General features: G+C 39.0%; 1 protein-coding gene across 5 annotated transcripts in view; it reads right to left on the reverse strand.

Annotated features, from left to right (window-relative positions):
- LDB2 (LIM domain binding 2) overlaps positions 1–21432 on the reverse strand; it is a 263357-nt gene extending 241925 nt beyond the window's left edge. For all 5 annotated transcript variants that reach the window (XM_069977444.1, XM_069977445.1, XM_069977443.1 and 2 more), the window contains exon 1: positions 21130–21432. In XM_069977444.1, coding sequence (XP_069833545.1) covers positions 21130–21261 — 132 coding nt within the window. In that variant the 5' untranslated portion in view covers positions 21262–21432. The remainder of the gene's footprint in view (positions 1–21129) is intronic.
- Positions 21433–21938: the final 506 nt, after the last annotated feature.

Genomic DNA, 21938 nt, shown 5'->3' on the forward strand with positions numbered 1-21938 from the left:
AGTACAATGAGTAGGCGGTAAGGTCAGCTAAGTTCCTTCCCCCTCCAGCCTCACATTCTCCCCTCACTGTGTATACACCCTTGGACTTAATACTTGAAGAAGAGATGCTTAATTCGAGAAAGAAAATGCAGAAAAGCACAAAGCAGGCATGTAATATATAATAACAAGGAAATAAAATTCATGTCACATTTTAGCAGATTGCAAAGTATAATATATTTGTTGAAGTCAGGAGGAAACTGCTACTGTGTGGCAAGGTGTAGCAAGCAAGAATATTCATGATGCCCGAGGTTTTTATTATACCCAGGTGATGTGCCTGCAGGGACTGATAGTAAAGTGCACAATAAACTAAAATTGAACATATCTTTTTCTATTGGTTTCATAATAAAATTGGCCCCTTTTTTGGTAGCTACATGCAAATAATGCATGCTCTTTAGGCTCAGTGGAAGGCTGGAGTAGGTCAGTGGGTTATGGTCAATGGGGAATGTTAAAAAAACAAACAAAAAAAAAAAAACGAAGAGCAGAAGCATCATCTGTTCTTTATATTATCCAATTCATTATGATCTACACCTGGTTTTGGCTTCACATCTTTTAGAGGCACTCCATGTTTTTTTTTTTTTGTATCATGTGACAAGAAGTCAAACCACCAGAAAATGACATGGCTTTGTGCTTTTCACGAAGTGGTCTTAGGTCTGCTGACTTCCTGACATCATCACCCAGCAGATATGGCAGCACACTAAAAATTCGATGCCTGCCACATCCACTAAAACAGGTTAACACAAGGCATACTGGTTGTAAAAAAAAAAAAAAAAAAAGAAAAAAGAAAGAAACCCTTTGAATTTTTAGAATATTGCGGCTCTACGCAGTGGAAGGTCATCAAATTGGTTTCTTTATAAAAAATGGAAATTTTATGCATTCTTCCTGAAAAATTGTAAAAATGACAGAAATAAATTAATAATAGGGAAGTCTATTCCTTAGTGTAAATAGTGTCACCTCCAAGATAGCGATGACATGGGAGCATTGAGCAGCTTTTACTTGGCCTAAGTGTCTTGGGTAACCTCAATCATTCACTTGTTCTACTGTGGTCTCTTCTTGATGGACCACTTCTTGACCGTGACCTTTTAAAATGTCTTCCCATTTACCTGTGTACTTTAATTATGGCTGTGTCTATTATAATTGTGTATTCGCATGTGCACATATATGGACAATTACAATAATTATAATAAAACACTGCTTCCTTATGGGCTACCATAGTACAGTGGTGTCTTGGATTAAGAGCATAATTTGTTCTGGGACAATGCTTGTAATCCAAATCCATTTTTAAACCAAAGCAAATTTTCCCATAAGAAATCATAGAAATGCAGACAATTGATTCCACACCCCAAATATAATGATTTATTATTCTGAATAACATGTAAAATAGATGAAACAAACATTCAGAAACAGCAGAATATGTGATACAAATTACTGAACATTACTGAAAATTACTGAAATTACTGTACAGTAATGGAGAGGATGGGAAACACAAGGGCTGACAGGGACTGCAGGGAGCATGAAGGAATGAGCAGGGCAGATGTGGGCACATAAATGCAGCACTCTCTGTCCAGGGAGAGAGGGGTTACAGCTATGAAGAGATTACCTCCACAGTCCTGTCCCCTGATGTAAGCCCCAGCCTGAAGTGGATCTGCCTCGATTTGGAAGGTGAGGGAGATTTCTTGGGTCAGAGTACAGGGCTGTAGATCATGCTATGCATACCATGCCCCTCCCCCACTCGCGCTCCCATCCAGTACATGGAGCTCTTAAACCAAAGCAATGCTCTTAAACCAAGTCACAATTCTGAAAAACTGTGAGCTCTTTAACCAAAACTCTCTTAAACCAAGGTACTCTTAAACCAAGGTACCACTGTATATGTTAGGCTATAGGTGTATCATTTTTTGAATAGATGCTTCTCTGCGTTTATATGGTTTATATTCTAACTAGTAACCACATCACCCTCCATGCGTTTTGAGAAGGTAAATGGCGCTGTGCTTTGTGGACATCAGTAGGATATATATATATATATATATATATATATATATATATATATATATATATATATATATATATATAGCTAAAACGTACACACTCATACCATACTCATACACACTTACACAGTGATACAACAGAAAATATAATAACATTTGGCGGGAAAGGGCTTTGCGCCTTTTTTTAGGTGAATAATTGAATTTTTTGCCCATTTTGGTCTAAATTCTATTTATGAAACAGTATTTGACAGGCGAATATTTTTTAGATGCAACTTTTAAAATATGCCTGTTTTGAGTGTTTACCCAAAATTTCACATAATCCAAGATCAGCGGTCAATTTATCATTTTTTCGACTTTTTCAAAATACTCTGTAAATATTCACACGTTTTAGACTCAATAGTAAATGTCCCCTATAGTTTTAATAATTTCCCCATCTTGAGGATGAGACATATTGGATAGAATAAAGTATATTTAGATATTAGTTAGCAGTTAATTGATGTTGATACGTTTTACAATAAACAGGAACTACATTATTCTCCAATAATAGCCAATATATAATAGCACTATATAAACAATAAAAGAAAACAAATCCCAGAAAACGTCAATGAATAGTTAGTAGTATTGATTTTAAGAATCATGTATGTAACAATGTCAAACATATAAATGTCAGCTAACAAGATATAGATTGGAATCATACCTATCATCATAAGGTCCTTTCCATATAAGGGCCAGTTCACACTTAGTAAACACGGCGGAATCCCGCCGCGCTCAGTGTGCTGCTTTGAGCGAATGGGAGAGCGTGCACTCGTCCGCTTCCTCTCCGCTCGAAGAACTAACATGTTAGTTCTTTTGAGCGGAGAGCAGTGGCAGCGGACGAGTGCGTGCTCTCTCATTCACTCAAAGCAGCACACTGAGCGCGGCGGGATTCCGCGGCGGAGCTCTCGCCGTGATTACTCAGTGTCAACTGGCCCTAAGGAGTTCCCAGCACCATTCTTAAGCTTATATTCTGGACATTGAAAAACTTACTGTATAAAGCATTTTTTGGTGGTCTCTCCCTGCATGTTATTGTTGGTGGACAATGCCATAGGGAGGGGGCTTAATGGCCGTGGTGTCCCATATCTCCCACATCGGCAACACTACATTGTCCCATTTCAATTGGTGCAGAGGGCGTGGTGCCTAGACGCCAATTACATCACTAAGGGGCGTCCAGCAACGGCACTGTCCACCAACAATACAATGCATTTTTGAGGGAAGAGACCACCAAAAATCCTTTATAGGGTAATATATGAAATGTCCGGAATAGAAGCTTAAGAAAGGTGCTGAGAACTCCTTAAATGGAAAGGGGTTGAAAATATCACTTTAAGTTGTGTTTTCCCAGTTTTTTACAACAGTGTTGCAGAAACGTGGAAGATTCCGCAGCAGAGCAAACAGCCCTAGAACAACAAACACCCACCCCAAAGAACCCAGCCCCCAGAGATGAGATCACATGTCCCGTGACTACAATGGGAGGGTGGAAGAGGGAGCTGAGCATGGTCAGAGTGGACCTAGAGTAGAGGATTTTAGACATCCAAAGAGGATAAGAATGAGAAAAAAAACAGGGAAGATTAGACATAGGGTGGTATTGGGAAATGGCATTGTTTAGAATATTGTTTTTGTTCCCTGGATAACCCCTTTAATGTTAAAACTAGTTCCCTTGTTTTTATAAAACTATAGTTGATTTTGTTCTTTTTAGTATGTCTGTATTGTTTTTGGCTCTTGTTTTTTTTTTTTTAGCTAAAAACTGCAGTTTTTTTTTTATAATGATGGCAGTTTATAATGATTGTGATAATTATTCTCGTTTGTCATTATAAAGTAATTTTGAAAACAATGGCAGTTATTTTGCCTAAAAAATGTTGTGGGGACATGGCCTTAAGGTAATATATATATATATATATATATATATATATATATATATACACACACATACACAGTATATATATATATATATATATATATATATATATATATATATATACACACATATAACAGTTTTTCAGGCGCCTCATTGCCTCTATCTTGTGATTTTGATGCCAGTAGCATGTCTCTGTCTTTGGATATATAAGCGGATGCTGCTTCTTTGTGACATGTATTTTTCTCTCAGCTGCAGAAATCCTAAGCCTGGCAAATACTCTGAAGATCATTTTTGGAGAAAATAAGTAGGCCCCGCTGACTGAGCGCTCGACTGCTGCTGGTGCCTGTGTATGCTGATACGCTCTCATTATATCACATTTAACTACTACTGGCACGCGGTCATAGGCAAACCTCATAACTTATGTTTTCTGTATATTAAATGAGCACCGAGTCACAGTAGTCTCCCCCATCCATCATATTATTATGGTCAGAGCTGATCTCAGATAAGTGCGCACAGCATTGTGGGGCACAGGGTTATTTTTAAGGTTCACAAAGCTTAGAAATAGCATTGATTATAATTCTGAAACTTGGCTGAACAGTCAATGCCACCTTGAATTTTGCGGAATTATGTAATGTTATACCTGTCTGTATGAAATAGAGCCTGGCATGTTGTATGTTATATGGGTATCAGATGTGCTATCTATCACTGCAGCGTCGTATATGAGATACCTATTAAGCAAATTTAAGAGTTTGAGATATTGGGATATAATACATTTTGGAAAATTAAGATATTTTAAATTAAGGTTAAAGTCTTCTTTTATATGTACATAATAATTAGTAGCTGACATAAAATAATCTAATTAATAAGCATCACCAAAAAATATCACTTTAGAGGATGGCTGGTGTAGAAAACCAATTTACGAACCGTGTCCTGTTTTGGAAGTAACAGAGAGGGTCCTCCATTTAGGAACTGCATCTATTAAACAGGCTACAAAGAAACCTCTCACTATGGAGAATGGAATTTTTGTGACTTTTGTGATTATATACTAGATCTGTGTAATACTTCATTGCACCTGTGGTGGTGCTGTTGCACAACTAAAGACTTTGTGCCAAGTTTTCAAACAGATCTATATCTATCTAATGCAATGTTCACACATAGTATTTCCGGAAGTCTTTTTCCAACAAAAACCTGGACTAGGTTGAAAACACAGAAACTGAGCAAATCTTTGCTTTATAATTTTTCCCTGTCGGTTGCACTCCTGATTTTGGCTGAAAAAAAGAGTGACAGAAATACTGTGTGTGAACCTAGCCTTAAACTGTATAGTCTGGAGGAAAGAAAGGAAGGGGGGACATGACCGAAACTCTTAAATATGTTAAAGGACTAAATAAAGTTCAGGAGGGAAGTGTGTTTTAATAAGAAACCAAATACAAGAATCTGAGGTTAGTTGGGGGAAAGATGGGGAGCAACATGATAATTTAATACTTTACTGGAAAAGTAGTAGTTGCTTGGAACAAACTTCCAACAGATGTGGTAGGTAAATCTACAGTAACTAGATGTAAAGCTGTCTGGGATAAACATATATCTATCCTAAGATAAAAATAAAGGGTACACTAAATAAATCTTCTGTTTCTTTGATCCATATAATAAAAGCATACATCAAAATGGAGAATCATTTCCAACATTAGAACGTCTGCGCGCTAGTAAACTATGAGGTTACCTCATGTCTCCAAGGTATATGGCAGAACTAGGAGTTATGTTGTACAACACAAGGGTTCCTGAAAATGACTATTTTTAGTCTGTAAAGCAAATATCTCAAATGTCTTAGGGTACTATTACACGAAGTGATTTTTCGACGAGCAAAGTTAAACTATCTCAAACGACCGCTACAGCGAACGACCTGAAATTGTTCGCCCAATTACACAGAAAGATGATCATTACTTATGATTGTTCTTGCGGTCGTCTTGTCATCGCTATTACGTTCGCTGCTACTGCGAATGACTGAACGATGTCTTATTTCATGTGAACGATTTGCGAAAGATCAACGATAAAAATAGGTCCAAATTCTATCAAACGACTAAAGGAGAAGTCTGACCATTTGAAAATTTTTCCATCTGGCAGAAGCAGGGTAAACAATCACAACTCACCTCTCCAAATGCTATAGCTGTGCTGGATGGCTGCTCCGGGACCCTTGCCAGGCTCTAGGATCTGCTGCACTGGCAACTCCTGGACTGCCCGCTAAGCCAGTCAGTGACTGGGGCGGGACACCGCTGCAGTCACTGATTGGCTGAGTGGGCAATCCATGAGACCATAAGTCAATTTTCCCCCAAGTCGTGACATCATCAGAACTTATTGGAAAATGCCTTCTGGTGAGGGTCCCAGAGCCTGTGAACTGGCACTTCGCAGGCCCTGGAAGAGGTAAATAATGTTTGTTTGTTATGTTCCCGCCTGCCCCTGCCGGCTGTGGAATTTTTTTAATTGACTATACTTCTCCTTTAACAACGACACAAAAATAATAGTAGAAATAACACTGAATATTAATGTTCATTATTTGCTATAAGAATAACAATAGTAACAATAATACCGTGCTCTTTTAGCTCTACACTGAAAGGAAACTGATTTCTCCCATGCAGAATACATACATTATACTTTCTAGACTGTAATACCTAGCATTTTGTGACTCCCACAATGTAAGTGAGTAAGAGGACATCAAGCCGTATTTCCTGTTATTAGTGGCAAATAATAGTCATAGAAAAAAGAGAAAAAATATTCCATGCTTGAATTGTGATCCAATGGTATCCTCTTCCCGGCAATGCTATATATTCTATCTTTTGTCCTGACCTTATCCTATCATGTTTTTTTTTTTTTAATAAATTTCCTTACTTTACCTTTTGTCATCATTTCTCTAGTTGTAATGTTACTACAGTACTTCAAATACTGATCTGGCCAGTTATAGTATCAACTAGAAATGTGTAAAGTTTAGAGTGCGCTACTGTGATTGCCAAAGCTGATAAACTGAAGGTCTATTATATTAAGTAGCCGACCACAGATAGAGGGAACAATGCAACTTTTGGGAGATCTTAACACAATTTAGTGAACTAAAGGTGGCCTTACACCTTCAAGAACTGACAGCCGAACGATCAGCTGTCAGTTACGGTATCTCTCCCATCCAGCTCCAGTCCTCCCTACTGTATGTTGAAGAACGCTCTGCATGGCTGAGCGATCCTGTGTTCTCCATGTTAAAGTAAGCTCTGACTTTGGCTTATCTCTCCCTGAACCAAGAGGTCGGGCGGTGGTTTTCCATCATGCCCGACTCCTATCCCCACCAACATCATCTGTTGGTCGGTCAGGAGAGGCCCATACACTTTTACCGATGGCCACAAGCTGTGGGTACAGCCGACAAAAGTATAGGGTGGATGAGGACCTTAAGTCATTAATGAAGAAAACAAGTTTCTTCAATGTCTCCAAACTTTCCAAGAAGCAGCAGTCAGAAAATTATTTCAACTTTCATGTGGCAATGTCTCAGGGTCATCATGGGGCTATTTGTATGCAAAAAAAAAAAAACAGTGCTAATATACCGTATTTTCCAGCGTATAAGGCCACTGGGCGTATAAGACAACCCCTGACTTTCAAGAAGATTGTCAGGGGTTTGCCTTATATGCCAGAAAATGTTGACCCCTGCCTGACCACAGCAGGGTTTACTAGCTGGAGCCCTGCTGCGGTCAGGCAGGGGTTAACTACAGTTAAAAAAAAACAAACCTGTGACCCGTTAAATCACCTGTGACCCGTTCCCAGCAGCTGTGCCTCTCCCATTCCGTTCGCAAGGCAGGCAAAGTGACTTACACTGTCTGTGCCGAAGGTCCCCAAAGCTCTCCCGGCAGCCAAGCGTCTCTGAGCTTCTCCGATGCCCGGGAGAGCTTTGGGGAACTCCGGCACAGGCAGTGTAACACCAGGACAGGAGACGTGTGGCTGACGGGAATGGGCCCCAGGTGAGTTAACTGTTTGTTTTTTATAATGGTCGCCCCATACGGTGGGGATGCGGCCATTTTTTAGCTCCCCCACTCTATGCGGCGACCATACCCGAGGTATAAGACGACCCCCGACTTCTGAGAACATTTTTCGGAGGTTAAAAAGTCGTCTTAAACGCTGGAAAATACGGTATATACATATATATATATACACAGATATCCCAATCAAGGACTGATAGATTGATTACATATAATTTAAAGATAAAAATACACAATGTCCTTTGTATAATATAAGGCTACTAATGCATGTAATAATTATAGCCTATATGACTATAAAGATGCTTTTGTACATCATAGAGGCTGTAAAGTGCATCATACAAAAATCATTTGACAGCATTGTAAGGGAAGCATATACATTTCAGGTTTACAAAAGACGACAAGGCATTTCATGGATTTACTACAGTATAATTGTAGAAAAGTGAAAAGAAGCTGGATTGTACAGCGACCAATAGGCTAACCATACTTGTGAAAAGCCAGGAGGCTAAAAGCTAAAAGTGGCATCAAAGCAACACATGCTATAAAATGGGAAAGGCTTACATCTGGCAGAATGGTGATCTATAGCAGCGTTTCCCAACCGGGGTGCCGTGGCACACTGGTGTGGCGGGAGAACCTGCCAGGGTTGCCGCCGGATCCCGGTGGGAAATGTGCGCTGTCTCTTTAAGCATCCCGAGAAACTGCAGCTGCGCAGCTTCTCGGGATGCACGGATCACTTTCATGTTCCGCCCGCACTTTGAGCGGGCGGAACATTAAAGTAAGCAGAATATAGGAGCAGGAAGTGTCAGCGCCCTGCTCCTATATTCACTCCCATAGGCCGCCGGCACTTCATGCCAGCAGCCTATGGGAGGCCGGGACGTGACCTCTTCGGCAGGCGTGATAATGTGACGTCATCACGCCTGCCGGAAGTCCCGTCTCCACGGCTCGCAAGATGGAGCCCGAAGAGGAGGAGAGCTGCTTCCTGCAGCCACAATGCGCATTAGGTAGGATGTTTGTTTATTTTTTAGGGGCAGAGCAGGGGGCATTATTAGTTCATGGGGGGCACCTCGGGAGCATTATTAGTATATGGGGGCACCTCTGGGGGCATTATTAGTTCATGGGGGCACCTCTGAGGGCATTATTAGCTCATGGGGGCACCTCTGGGGGCATTATTAGTATATGGGGGCACCTCTGGGGGCATTATTAGCTCATGGGGGCACCTCTGGGGGCATTATTAGTATATGGGGGCACCTCTGGGGGCATTAATAGTTCATGGGGGCACCTCTGGGGGCATTATTAGCTCATGGGGGCACCTCTGGGGGCATTATTAGTATATGGAGGCCACCCCTGGGGCATTATTAGTATATGGGAGAACCTCTGGGGGCATTATTAGCTCATGGGGGCACCTCTGGGGGCATTATTAGTATATGGAGGCCACCCCTGGGGTATTATTAGTATATGGGGGCACCTCTGGGGGCATTATTAGTTCATAAGGGGCTCCTCTGGGGGCATTATTAGTATATGGGGGCACCTCTGGGGGCATTAGCTCATGGGGCCCCTCTGGGGGCATTATTAGTATATGGGGGCACCTCTTTTTTTCCCTATCAACTTTAATAAGGTTAGGGTATTTGGTATTTAGAAATCCAAATCTGACTAGAGATGAGATACAGGCAGAGATATGCATATGCACTAAATTTATGGACAATTACATGACACGGAGGTGTATAAAAAGTTGTGATCTAATGTTTGATGTTATACAGTATGATATGATTCTGGGTGACAGCGCATTTAATAATGATCTACTTGAAGATTTACACAGTTCTCTTTTGCCACAATAACCAGAGACACCTTTGCAGTATTTCTTTCCCAAAACTCATAAAAATCTAGACTGGGCATCCAATAGTCTCTGGCAGGGAGTCTATCCAAAACCTGGCAGCTCTTGTTTGGCAGGGTGCTTAACAAATTTGCTATAGAAATGAAATCTATATGTCATACATCTTCTGTGCCAATATCTGTGATACATCATCTGTCCCAATATCTTCTGACAGTACAAACCTTTGTATTAGACTTGAACAGGGACTTTTAAGCATTAACCCCTTCACATCAGTAATACATAGATATACGTTCCTACTGCACATACCCCGTGCTGTAGGAATGTATATATACGTTCCTGACACTGAAGGGGTTTGATGTGTGCGGGACCACTGCAGTGAGAGTGGCCCCGTGCACAACTCTGTCCTGGGAGCTGGGGATAATGAGAGGCAGCTGCGATCCTGCAGCTGCCTCTCATAAACCCCTTAAACGCCGTGATGTATAGCGATCACGGTATTTAAGGTATTCAGTGGCAGCCGTGCTGCGGAGATCCCGATCGCTTGTGCCGACGGGTGGGGGTACCTCTGTCCTGTTGGATCGGCGATCCATGTATAGAGTCTGCTCTCAGGCAGGCTCTATGCACAGATCGCCGATAACACTGATCTGGCATAGAATGTTTGGAATCTGGTTAAGTGAATGCTAGCCTTCAACCACAAAAATAAACAATATATGGGAAGTTCCTATACTCATCAGTATGAAGGTGTAGTATATATATATATATATATATATATATATATATATAGTAAAAGCATAGTTACATAGTTAATAAGGTTAAAAAAAGACAATCAAGTCCATCAAGGCCAAGTACAGAAACCCTACTGTGTTGATCCAGAGAAAAGCAAAAAAAAAAACATATGGCAAAGGCTAACCGCCCTAACCGAGAGAAAAACTCCACCGTCCACCCAACTCCAAAATGGCAACCAGAATAATCTCTGGATCAACGTATCAACAGAAATCTATTAGCCTTAATTTATGATAAAACCTTTTAAGAAAAGCATTGAACTTATTTAATGAATCAGTCAGGACAGGCAAAGAGGTCAGAAATCCAAGTAATCCAATCCAATATAAACAGCAGATCAAGCAACAAGAGACTATTACAAGCTATAGCACAAAGCTCCTGGCTTCAGGATTACATAGAGTTTATGGAACTGGACTAAAGATATCTCTATATATTTTAATATAGTGCTAAACTTTTACCTACATGGATGGACTCTGATCACATAGTACTTCATATGATGGCGGAATACCCCTAATATCTATTGGGTGTGCTTGGTATTGCAGCTAAGCCCCATCTAAGAGACTGGAGCTAAGTTGGAGATACTATGGATAAGTGTGATATTGTTTCTTCAAGAAAAAAAAAAACCTTTATTACCAAATCTTTTACACAATAGTAAACAGGTACATGGAACTAGTCCATGGATTCTTATATTGCAGGATGTAGAGCTGTGAATTCTGCAGTTTTTTGATGGAACCCATTGGACCTCACTGTAGGTCAATGGAGTGTGCCATATGCCACTGGTTTCTATAGTATACAGATTTAGCAATATATTAGATTCCTGTTACAAACAGAAGCCACAAAGCAAATGGGAACAAAACCTAAATAATATCTTTACATTAACATTTTCAGTCCATAGAGCATCACTGCTTTGATTGACAGGAGTCCCTGCTCACCTACAGTATGTACTATAGTTTGCTATCAGTGGAGAAAGGGTAGAGCCAAAGCAGAAAGTCCCAATAATCCTGGATCCAGAGCCAGAGGATTGCAGAGAAGCAATTGATAGAAAGTGTTAAATCATCTGAGTTTGTAGAGGATACTGTAGAGACCTCCAGAGGGCATTAAATAGCATAGACTTATAGTAGAACCAAATTGTGATGAAAATAATTTATTTGTCTCATAAAACAACGGGTTTTGGGATTTACATCCCTTCCTCAAGCCAGTAGCCTATTGCATTTTTTTATTCTAATTTTTGTACATTTTATTTACACATCCCTTGAAAGTGAACCAGGCACCCTCCACTTTGCTTGAGTCTCCCATTGATTTCAATGGGGTTGGTTACTCGAGTCAAGCACTGAAATATTTCCATGCTCGCTCGGCACTCGGCCATGATCGCTTACCTCTGGGTGGCGGTAATCATTTGCCTGTGCCGCTTGCATGAAGCAATAAATGTGACCTGAGCTGCAGGTATACAATGTATACCTCACTGTTCTGTAAGTACAGTATAAGGGACTGTTTTCTTTGACCCGCAACAAAAAAATCTGTTTCCAACTAATCCAATTCTTGGTAAAGTACAGAACAGAGCTCATTCATCCAACTCCGTAATATCAGATATTCTGCTTGTTCTCGGTTTCTCAATAACTGTTTACTGAAGAAAAGCTGATAAATGGTGATCTTATTCACAAACCCCAATTTCTTACATCAGCTGTGACCCATATCTAACCTGTGTTATGACAAGTTTTGGAGACGTGTCTCAATTAGGCTATGTTCACACATCGTTTTTTTCAGCTCCGTTTAAAATGACTTTCGTTATTTTGAGTCTAAAATAACGGACGTTTTTCGAAGCCTGGCCTCCCCTTAGTGCAATGACGGGTGTTTGCACATTATTTTAGTTTGAGATTACTAATTGCCCTTTGGTTGTGGCTTAATTGAAAATTCCATTGAATTTAATAGTAAAAACGGAGAAAGAACGGTGACAAAAGAAGAACTGTGTGTGAACAACTAATAAAAAACGCCCGCTATTTGCAAAAAATGTCCGAAAATAAGGTTCATGTTCATTATTTTGACGTCCGCGGCAAAAACATCCGTTTTTCAATGCATTGTGTGCATAAGACGTCCGTCTTCCCATTGACTTCAATGCAATTGCACTGAAGTCAGTTAAATTGCTGCAAAAACGGACGTTTTTTTAAATAGCGAAATCTGACATTTTGCTGAATTTTTGACGTTGTGTGAACATAGCCTTAATGTGTAGGTGTCAGCAATGCAAATGGCTTTTCGTCCTTTTGCTGCTGTGTATATGCATGGAAGCCTGGCGCTGGAAAAACTTTTATAACAAAATAGATTTTACGTTTCCTCTTAGGATTACTAGAACTTTGGTAGTTACCATAGCTTGAAGCTTCCAGCCAAGTGCAAGTGCTTAAAGTGTAACTGTCTTTTTGCAGAAGTATTAGTACAAGCCATTTTAAGAAATTCTCTAATAGGTTTTATTAGGCAAAAAAAACCCTCTTTCTGTACTCAAAAAGCTGTTTTCCAGCCTCCCCCCTCACTTCTTATCTGTGCATTATGAGGCAAAGCCGTATTCATAACAGAGGAGCAAAATGAAGACGGGTTTGCTGAGTCCATTATAACCTATGGAAGAGGGAGGGGTCGAGGGGGATGAGTGAGTAGGGAGAGCAGAGAAGCAGCCCATGCAGTTTAGAGACTGTCTGGGCTCATAAAACGCTGGATTCACAGGTCAGAAAGGTCCAGGAGCTTGGTGAGAGAAGATTTCAGGATGTTGTGTTGTGCTGCCTTTTCTCCTCTCTGTGCTCACTCATCCCTCTTGACTCCTCCCCTCTCCATAGAGCATTATAGACACAGAAATCATGCTTCTTCTGAAGTGAGTGGGGAGGAAGAAAACAGCTTTTTGCATACCGAAGGAAACTCTTTTACTTAATAGAACCTATTACAGAGTTTTTTTTTAAATCGCCTGTACTAGTGATACTTTGATTTCTGAACAATAAACATTTAAATGACAGTTACGCTTTATTAGTTATCCCCATGAAATTTGTACATGGTAATATTGTTTCCATCTTTTCTTTAAATAGGTAACGTTTAGTATCTATCTGATCAACAAGTGCTATACCTAGGTAGGATCACTGAAAATGATGGAAGTTTAGCTTAAACTATTAGAGGATCACCTATCACCTAGAACCTATCACCCATTTCATGAAGGTAGCACTGGTGTTCCTACATATGTACCCAGTTTGGGGTAAACTCAATGAGTAACATCGAGTGTAAGATAAAGCTTTGAAATAGTGTTTATTCCTCATGACGATGGCCGGACAGGGGCCTCTTGGGACACTCATCCTAGACATATTACATTGGAATAGCAACTCTGACATTTGGGATGATAAAAGTTTCTGTATTCACTATCTAATGTATAATGAACTGTCTCCCAGGAGCCCTGGTTGAATGTGTTTTTCTTAACACAAAACTAATTTGCCCCCTGTGTTTCAGTATAATACACTGTGTACAGTTCCTTCTGACGCACAATTTATTGTTAAGTTAAGGGGAAAAAACTAAGCTTAACACTGTGGCAAAATCAACACTGCAAATAGTTTCTAATATATTTGCGGAACTAGAACAATACTACAGTATATGTATTATTTGTGTGTGTATGTGTGTGTGTGTGTATATTATATGCAAATAATACATATACTGCAGTATTGTTCTAAACAAAACATTTCTACTATAAATCTATATTTACAAATTAATCTATATATTTTTTATTTAAAACACACACACATTATATATATATATATATATATATATATATATATATATATATATATATATATATATATATATGTAACTTTTCATAGAACATTTCGCATCATGTCCATGCAGTTTAAGGCCATAAAATTGCACAGACACACACAGTGACACCTAGTGGTTAGTCATCATAAGGACACCTAATAAAGAGGGAAGACCAGTCCCATTCAGTCTCAGTGAATCGATCTGGACTTTGACTAGAAGACTGAGCTCTACCATACATTTGTATTCCATGGCCAGCTATGGCCATGTTCTTGTTGTTTTGCAGTACCTTAGTTTCTGGTTACTATCTGTGAGTAATATGTGATCTGTGAAAGAGTCCCAGAGGCACAGAAAGCAAGAAATATCCATGTCAGCAGCATCCAGATGTCACAGCAGCTTTATAGTTTCTCTTGGGGGCTAATTTTCAGAAAACATTGAATAGTGATTTGCTTAACTAGCAATACCCTAACACGCTGTACTTTAATGCTAAGAATTGTTTCTATAAAGGCAGAAACCTCTTTCTTCTAATGGTATGAGCTGTATCTGATAACTAATATCCTAGAAATATTAGAGAATTGCTTAAATAATTTTTAAAAGTGCCTCTTAATGATTAATATAATGCAGGATAATCTGTATACCTGTCTAAAACTGACACTATTATTATTATTATTATTATTTAATTAATTTATTTTTATATATTTTTTATAGAACCTTTACTAATTCTCCCCCACAATGTATTAATTCATATAAATATACTACCTTTAAAACATGGTGGGACTAAAACAGAGATACAAATCTTTCTATTATAATTATTTTCAGCCCTCTTCTTACCAATATAAAATACTCACTGAAATACCGCCACATAAAAGTTTTCTTATTGCATCTCACTGCTGATGCTGAAATCAATAGAGTTTAGCTGCAATACCACAAACAGCCCATGGGAAAGATTGGCGCTGTTTAATGGAAAAAAAACACAGAAACAGCTCCCCCTTTTCTGTAATCCTGGAAAACGTCTTGGACAGTAAGTAAAATAAACTATATTTTTATATTAATTTTTATATATTTTCTGCTTATTTTTCAGCTTATTGTTACAGTAGGAAAAAAAAACAGTTTTTGCCAGAATACTGTGAAAAAAATAGTCTGTCTGTTATATTGACTATACAGGATTAGAAACGCATATCTTCTTTCTTCCAGAAACAGCACCTTTCTTGTCCCCAGGTTGTACGTAACATTACAACTTCATTCACTTCAGTTGAATTTAACTGCAATACCACATCCAAACTGAGGACAAGAGTGGTGCTATTTCTGGATGAAAACAGAAATGTCCTGGAAAACCCCTTTGACATTCTAATGGTCCTCTGAACTAACAGTATGCCTTCTATGCAGCGCCACCCCAGGATAAACGGAGTATTACACAATTCCCATTGATACCAAAGGGTTATCTGTTTTGCCTGCATATAGTTAAGTAGGAGCTTTCCACTCTTAAAACGACTCTGTACCCACAATCTGACCCCCCCCCCCCCCCCCCCCCAAACCACTTGTACCTTCAGATAGCTGTTTTTAATCCAAGATCTGTCCTGGGGTCTGTTCGGCAGGTGATGCAGTTATTGTCCTATAGAACAACTTTTAAACTTGCAGCCCCGTGCCCAATGGCCGGGGCTTAGCGTATCTGTGCCCTAACTTTGCCCCACCCCTCCGTCCCTCTTTTCCACCCTCTTCATCATTAGGAATGCCCCTAGAACATTTTCTCCTGTCTGAAGATTGCACAGATGCCTTAAAGATCCATCCCATGTGCCGTGCTGACACAGGTGGGGAATAGGAGTCAATCTGCCTGGAGCATTTCTAATGATGAGGAGGGTGGGGAGGAGGGACAGAAAGGTTGTGCCAGCCTAATGCATACACAATCTAGGCAACACCAGTTTGACACAGGGCTGCCAGTTTAAAAGTTGTTTTTTAGGACAATAACCGCATCACCTGCCGAACGGACTGCAGGACAGATCTTGGATTAAAAGCAGCTATCTGAAGGTACAAGTGGTCTGGGGGGTCAGATTGTGGGTACAGAGTCACTTTAACTAACAGATGAGGATTCCAGATTCAGGAAACCTAACATCCATAACTATAACATTGTATTTACCAATAGGAGTTTGGAATGAGACAACGTCTAAATAAGCTAATCCAAACCTATTGACCATAGGACACCATACATACTAAAACGCATACTAAGATGCATGTATAACACAAGCAGGTCAGTAAACAGTAACAAGTAACAACAGCAGATTTTCCCCCTTCAAAGCATACAAAAAGTAAGAATTTTAACCTAGGTGGAAGAGTTTACATTGCTGCTTTATATCCTTATTTTTACATTATTTGCAGTAAACATTTTTACAGAGGGAGTGAGGCGAAGAAAACGCACCCTCAGGGGAGAAGTGTGGAGCAGCTGCACAGGTGCACAGACCACAGAAGGACTGTATTAGTGCAATAGTATAGGCTTATGTGATACACATGGGGTGCCCTACTACGCTATGCTTTAGGGGTAGAGAATCCTGAAATAGTGCAGGATAGCCTGCTGCTTACAGAATAGTAGATCAATAGTGTTACTTTTCATTATATTGACTATTGGCTGTATGGATTGTAAGCCTTTGAGCCAGTACAGAGGATGATATCTTTACAACAGGGACAACTTCACTTTTCAGCCATTCTATTGTGATCACTTGCTCTGGATTCAAATCAATTATCCCAAAAAAATCTGAATGATACGGCTTACGTTGCGTTTACACCCGTATAGTTTCTTGGGAGATTTATCAAACATGGTGTAAAGTTAAACTGGCTCAGTTGCCCCTAGCAACCAATCAGATTCCACCTTTCATTCCTCACAGATTCTTTGTAAAATGAAAGGTGGAATCTGATTGGTTGCTAGGGGCAACTGAGCCAGTTTCACTTTACACCATGTTTGATAAATCTCCCTGTGTGTTGGTATAATGACAAAACGGACCATATGGCCGCAATGTGAGCACAGTCATAGAGTATATTCCCATGCAGAATGTACCACCATTTGTATGTATTTGGTTTTTCTACAATTGCGGCCACAGATTCTTAATCCAGTTTTTAAAAAAGAAGCTGCATTTACTGAAAAACCACAACCATTACCATTCACATGACGAAAAAAAATATTGATTTGATTTCAACTTTTGCCATCAAATCCAGTCTAAAAAAGTTTCCTAAAGTCTTTAATGGGAATCCACATCACAGCCAAGACATAGATTTTTCCAACTTATCTCTGTATGGAAAAAAATCTGTGACTGGTCACTTATTGTTACATTTTCATGTGGATTCCATGTCAGGTGGCCAAACCTGTGACTAAAATCCGCAACATACCAATGAAAACCTGTGTCTAAAAGGTATTTTGAAAAAATGTGCCATGTGAATACTCCCCACAGTTCTGCTGCAGCTTTTAGAATATAGTCATTGTAGTTATGTCTACTGTACCCCCACACCCGAGTGCGAATTCACCCCAATATATTGTACCACAATAGTAACTTAAAAAGCATCAAGTAATAATAGTTTTCATTGTAGCTACTTGAGGCTATGTTCACACGCTGTACAAACAACGGCCATTCCCATTGAGCGGCCATTGTTTAACGCTACCTACAGCCGGAATTAATCATCATAATCACTAATCCTGGCCGTAGATAGTGTTAAACAACGGCCGTTCACAGTGAATGTTGTTGCTTGCACAGCCTGCCAACATAGCCTAGAACTGATTGTTTTTTTTATTCAGCTTTACGTTATTCATATCCCTCAAAGTTTTAGTCCAGAATATACAAAATATCTTTGAATTAAATATAAACAATAAATATTTGTCTATTCAGACTAATATTTATACAAACAAGTAGAAGAGAATCTTCATCTTGTAAAAGAATAACTTTTCGCGTCACACATGTCTATATGAGATGTATACATATGTATAGATGAGATGTATACACATGTCTATATGAGATGTATACACATGTACATATGAGATGTGTATATATGAGATGTATACACGTACATATAAGATGTATACACGTGTCTATATGAGATGTATTCACATGTATAGATGAGATGTATACACATGTATAGATGAGATGTATACACATGTATAGATGAGATGTATACACATGTCTATATGAAATGTATACACGTGTATAGATGAAATGTATACACATGTATAGATGAGATGTATACACATGTCTATATGAGATGCATACACATGCATAGATTAAATGTATACACGTGTATAGATGAGATGTATACACGTGTATAGATGAGATGTATACACATGCATAGATGAGATGTATACACGTGTCTATATGAGATGTATACACATGCATAGATGAAATGTATACACGTGTATAGATGAGATGTATACACATGTATAGATGAGATGTATACACGTCTATATGAGATGTATACACATGTATAGATGAGATGTATACACATGTCTATATGAGATGTATACACATGTATAGATGAGATGTATACACATGTATAGATGAGATGTATACACATGTATAGATGAGATGTATACACATGTCTATATGAGATGTATACACATGTCTAGATGAGATGTATACACATGTTTATATGAGATGTATACACATGTATAGATGAGATGTATACACATGTATAGATGAGATGTATACACATGTCTATATGAGATGTATACACATGTTTATATGAGATGTATACACATGTATAGATGAGATGTATACACATGTATAGATGAGATGTATACACATGTTTATATGAGATGTATACACATGTTTATATGAGATGTATACACATGTATAGATGAGATGTTTATACATGTCTATATGAGATGTATACACATGTATAGATGAGATGTATACACATGTATAGATGAGATGTATACACATGTCTAGATGAGATGTATACACATGTCTATATGAGATGTATACACATGTCTAGATGAGATGTATACACATGTATAGATGAGATGTATACACATGTATAGATGAGATGTATACACATGTATAGATGAGATGTATACACATGTCTAGATGAGATGTATACACATGTATAGATGAGATGTATACACATGTATAGATGAGATGTATACACATGTCTAGATGAGATGTATACACATGTCTATATGAGATGTATACACATGTCTAGATGAGATGTATACACATGTATAGATGAGATGTATACACATGTATAGATGAGATGTATACACATGTATAGATGAGATGTATATACATATCTATATGAGATGTATACACATGTATAGATGAGATGTATACACATGTATAGATGAGATGTATATACATGTCTATATGAGATGTATACACGTCTATATGAGATGTATACACATGTATAGATGAGATGTGTCATGCCAGCCATGCCCTGTGCCAACAGCCTTCCATATGAAGTGTCACCCACTTCTAGACAGCTTTTCATAGTCTATGGGTCCCTATGCTGTAAGTAGTATTCCTGGTATAAGTATTATATAGTTAATTTCTTCCCCTTTTTTACTTTCTATTGCCCATTGCCTTGTTGCCTTTGCTGCTCTCTGACTTGTTCAAAGCAATTCTCACTGTCACATATTGTGAAAACTAACAGGCAGTGGCAAGTGTCATCATGTACCATGCACGTGTCTGTGTGTATAGTAAGGAGACAGATACATGTATACAGGCACATCCCTCTGTGGAAAGACATGCTGTTGTTCTCTTTAAGGAAGAAAAAAAAACCTCTTCCTACATCCTACCTGTTATAGCTTCACTATTTCACTGTGTTTTATGCAGTTTTATACAGGACTGTGGATAATAGTTGGATAACAATGTCAGCTCTGCTACATCTATACTTAGTATTGAGATGAGATTTTGGTGCTGGCGTTTTATTAATACGACCCTGGTTTGTAATGTAAAGCAGATTTATGTAATGTGTGATCTGGTTGACTATAAAAATATTTGTAATGTAAAGAGTAGTATGAAAAGTACGATAAGGACGAGTTCAGCTCTGCTAGATCTGCATATGGTGTAGTATTGTACTTATTTTATTTTGATTTTATATAAATCTCCAAGGTACTGTTCATATATGTAGGTTAATCCATAGCATATGACCGTTCACATCTAAGAAATATTTGCTTGGGTTACCCCTCTATAAGTAACAGCAGCCCTCCATCTCTGGGCATCAATTAAATGAACCTCATTGAGAACACCTCCTTCACACTTGGCTAAAATAACTCCACACATGTGAACCGTGTTGACATCATACAGCTGTGCAGTGGCATGCACGCCAGGGTGGCGACAGAACACATTTGGAGATACAGGTGCTATAGGGCGCCTGGCATCCATCCAGTTCACACACTTTTCAACACTTTCCAAAAGTGACTCCACAGACAGCCTGAAGTTCAGTCTCTTCGATATCCATCACCTCTGTCTTCCCATAATAGTCTCAGTCTACTCAACTCAAAGCAACATAGCCAAATAAGTTTACAAGTAAAGTCCTTAAACATCAACTTTACAATCACTTCATAGTCTTCGAGAACATCTCCCATAACTCCAAATGAATCCTAATAAGAATACGATAAATCTAAATTATCTGGAGAATATTCCGAACGAATCTTAACTTTTGTCCAAAAGTATCTTTCGTCTTCCATCGAAACATTGTAACGCAAGCCAACATTCCATTAATTCCTTATAGACATTGACGAGAGTAGGAGACAGTGGTAGGCAATGCTGAGGTGGATGGAGAGCTTGGACTATGCATTGTACAGGTTATAGGATCAATGGGAATCTATATGACGGTGTATAGGGGAAGGTTGGAAGGACTTACCTCTGTACGAGACTGCAGCCTCTTGTTCAGCTCATATATGCGATACTCTGGCTGCACCATGTACGGAGTATGCCTTCTGTAGAAAGGACCAAAGGGAGAAGAATAGAAAGGGTCATGCTGAGTGCTGGACATATTCTTTTTTGCTTCCAGAGAATCAGAGTAGCAACAGCATCCATATAGAGCTCATGGGCTGCGTGTTCTATCCAGCATAAACTAGCAGAATGCAAACACAGATCACACTGCCTGGGAACTGCTTGTAAAGCCCTCTATGGCAAGACACAGAGAGAAAGAGAGGGAGAGATTGGAGAGAGAGCGAGAGAGAGAGAGAGAGAGAGAGGGAGAGCACCAGAGCGAGAGAGGCTGGATAGCTTCAGGCTACACTGCCTGTTTTTAAAGAAGCAGTATGCCAATAGGGTCACTTCCTGTCCACACAGTGGGCTGCCTCACATACACCAGGCAAGAATTTGTTTTCATTTCATTCAGCAAAGTCCCATAGGGAACCCTGAGACTTTCGACGCTCCGCATCTATCTTATTTCTTTAGATTCTGCCTCATTTTTATTCATTCTATGTAAGTGTGGTATTTATTATTAATAAAAAGCTTGGTGCCGCTATTAAAATGTGAGGGTAGGGGATGCAACCGTTTGCTGAGAGAAGGAGAGAGTTCAAATAAAAGCAAAAATAAAAAAAATTAAGGAAGAAGAAGAAGAAGAAAAAGAAGAAGAAGAGTAAAATCGAATGAGGAGTCAATGATCAGGTCACACAAAAGAGTTTGTTTTGCTGAAGAATTTACTATTGTATATTATGGGAA

Source organism: Dendropsophus ebraccatus, chromosome 7 (assembly GCF_027789765.1).
Source record: "Dendropsophus ebraccatus isolate aDenEbr1 chromosome 7, aDenEbr1.pat, whole genome shotgun sequence".
NCBI classification, from domain to species: Eukaryota; Metazoa; Chordata; class Amphibia; order Anura; family Hylidae; genus Dendropsophus; species Dendropsophus ebraccatus.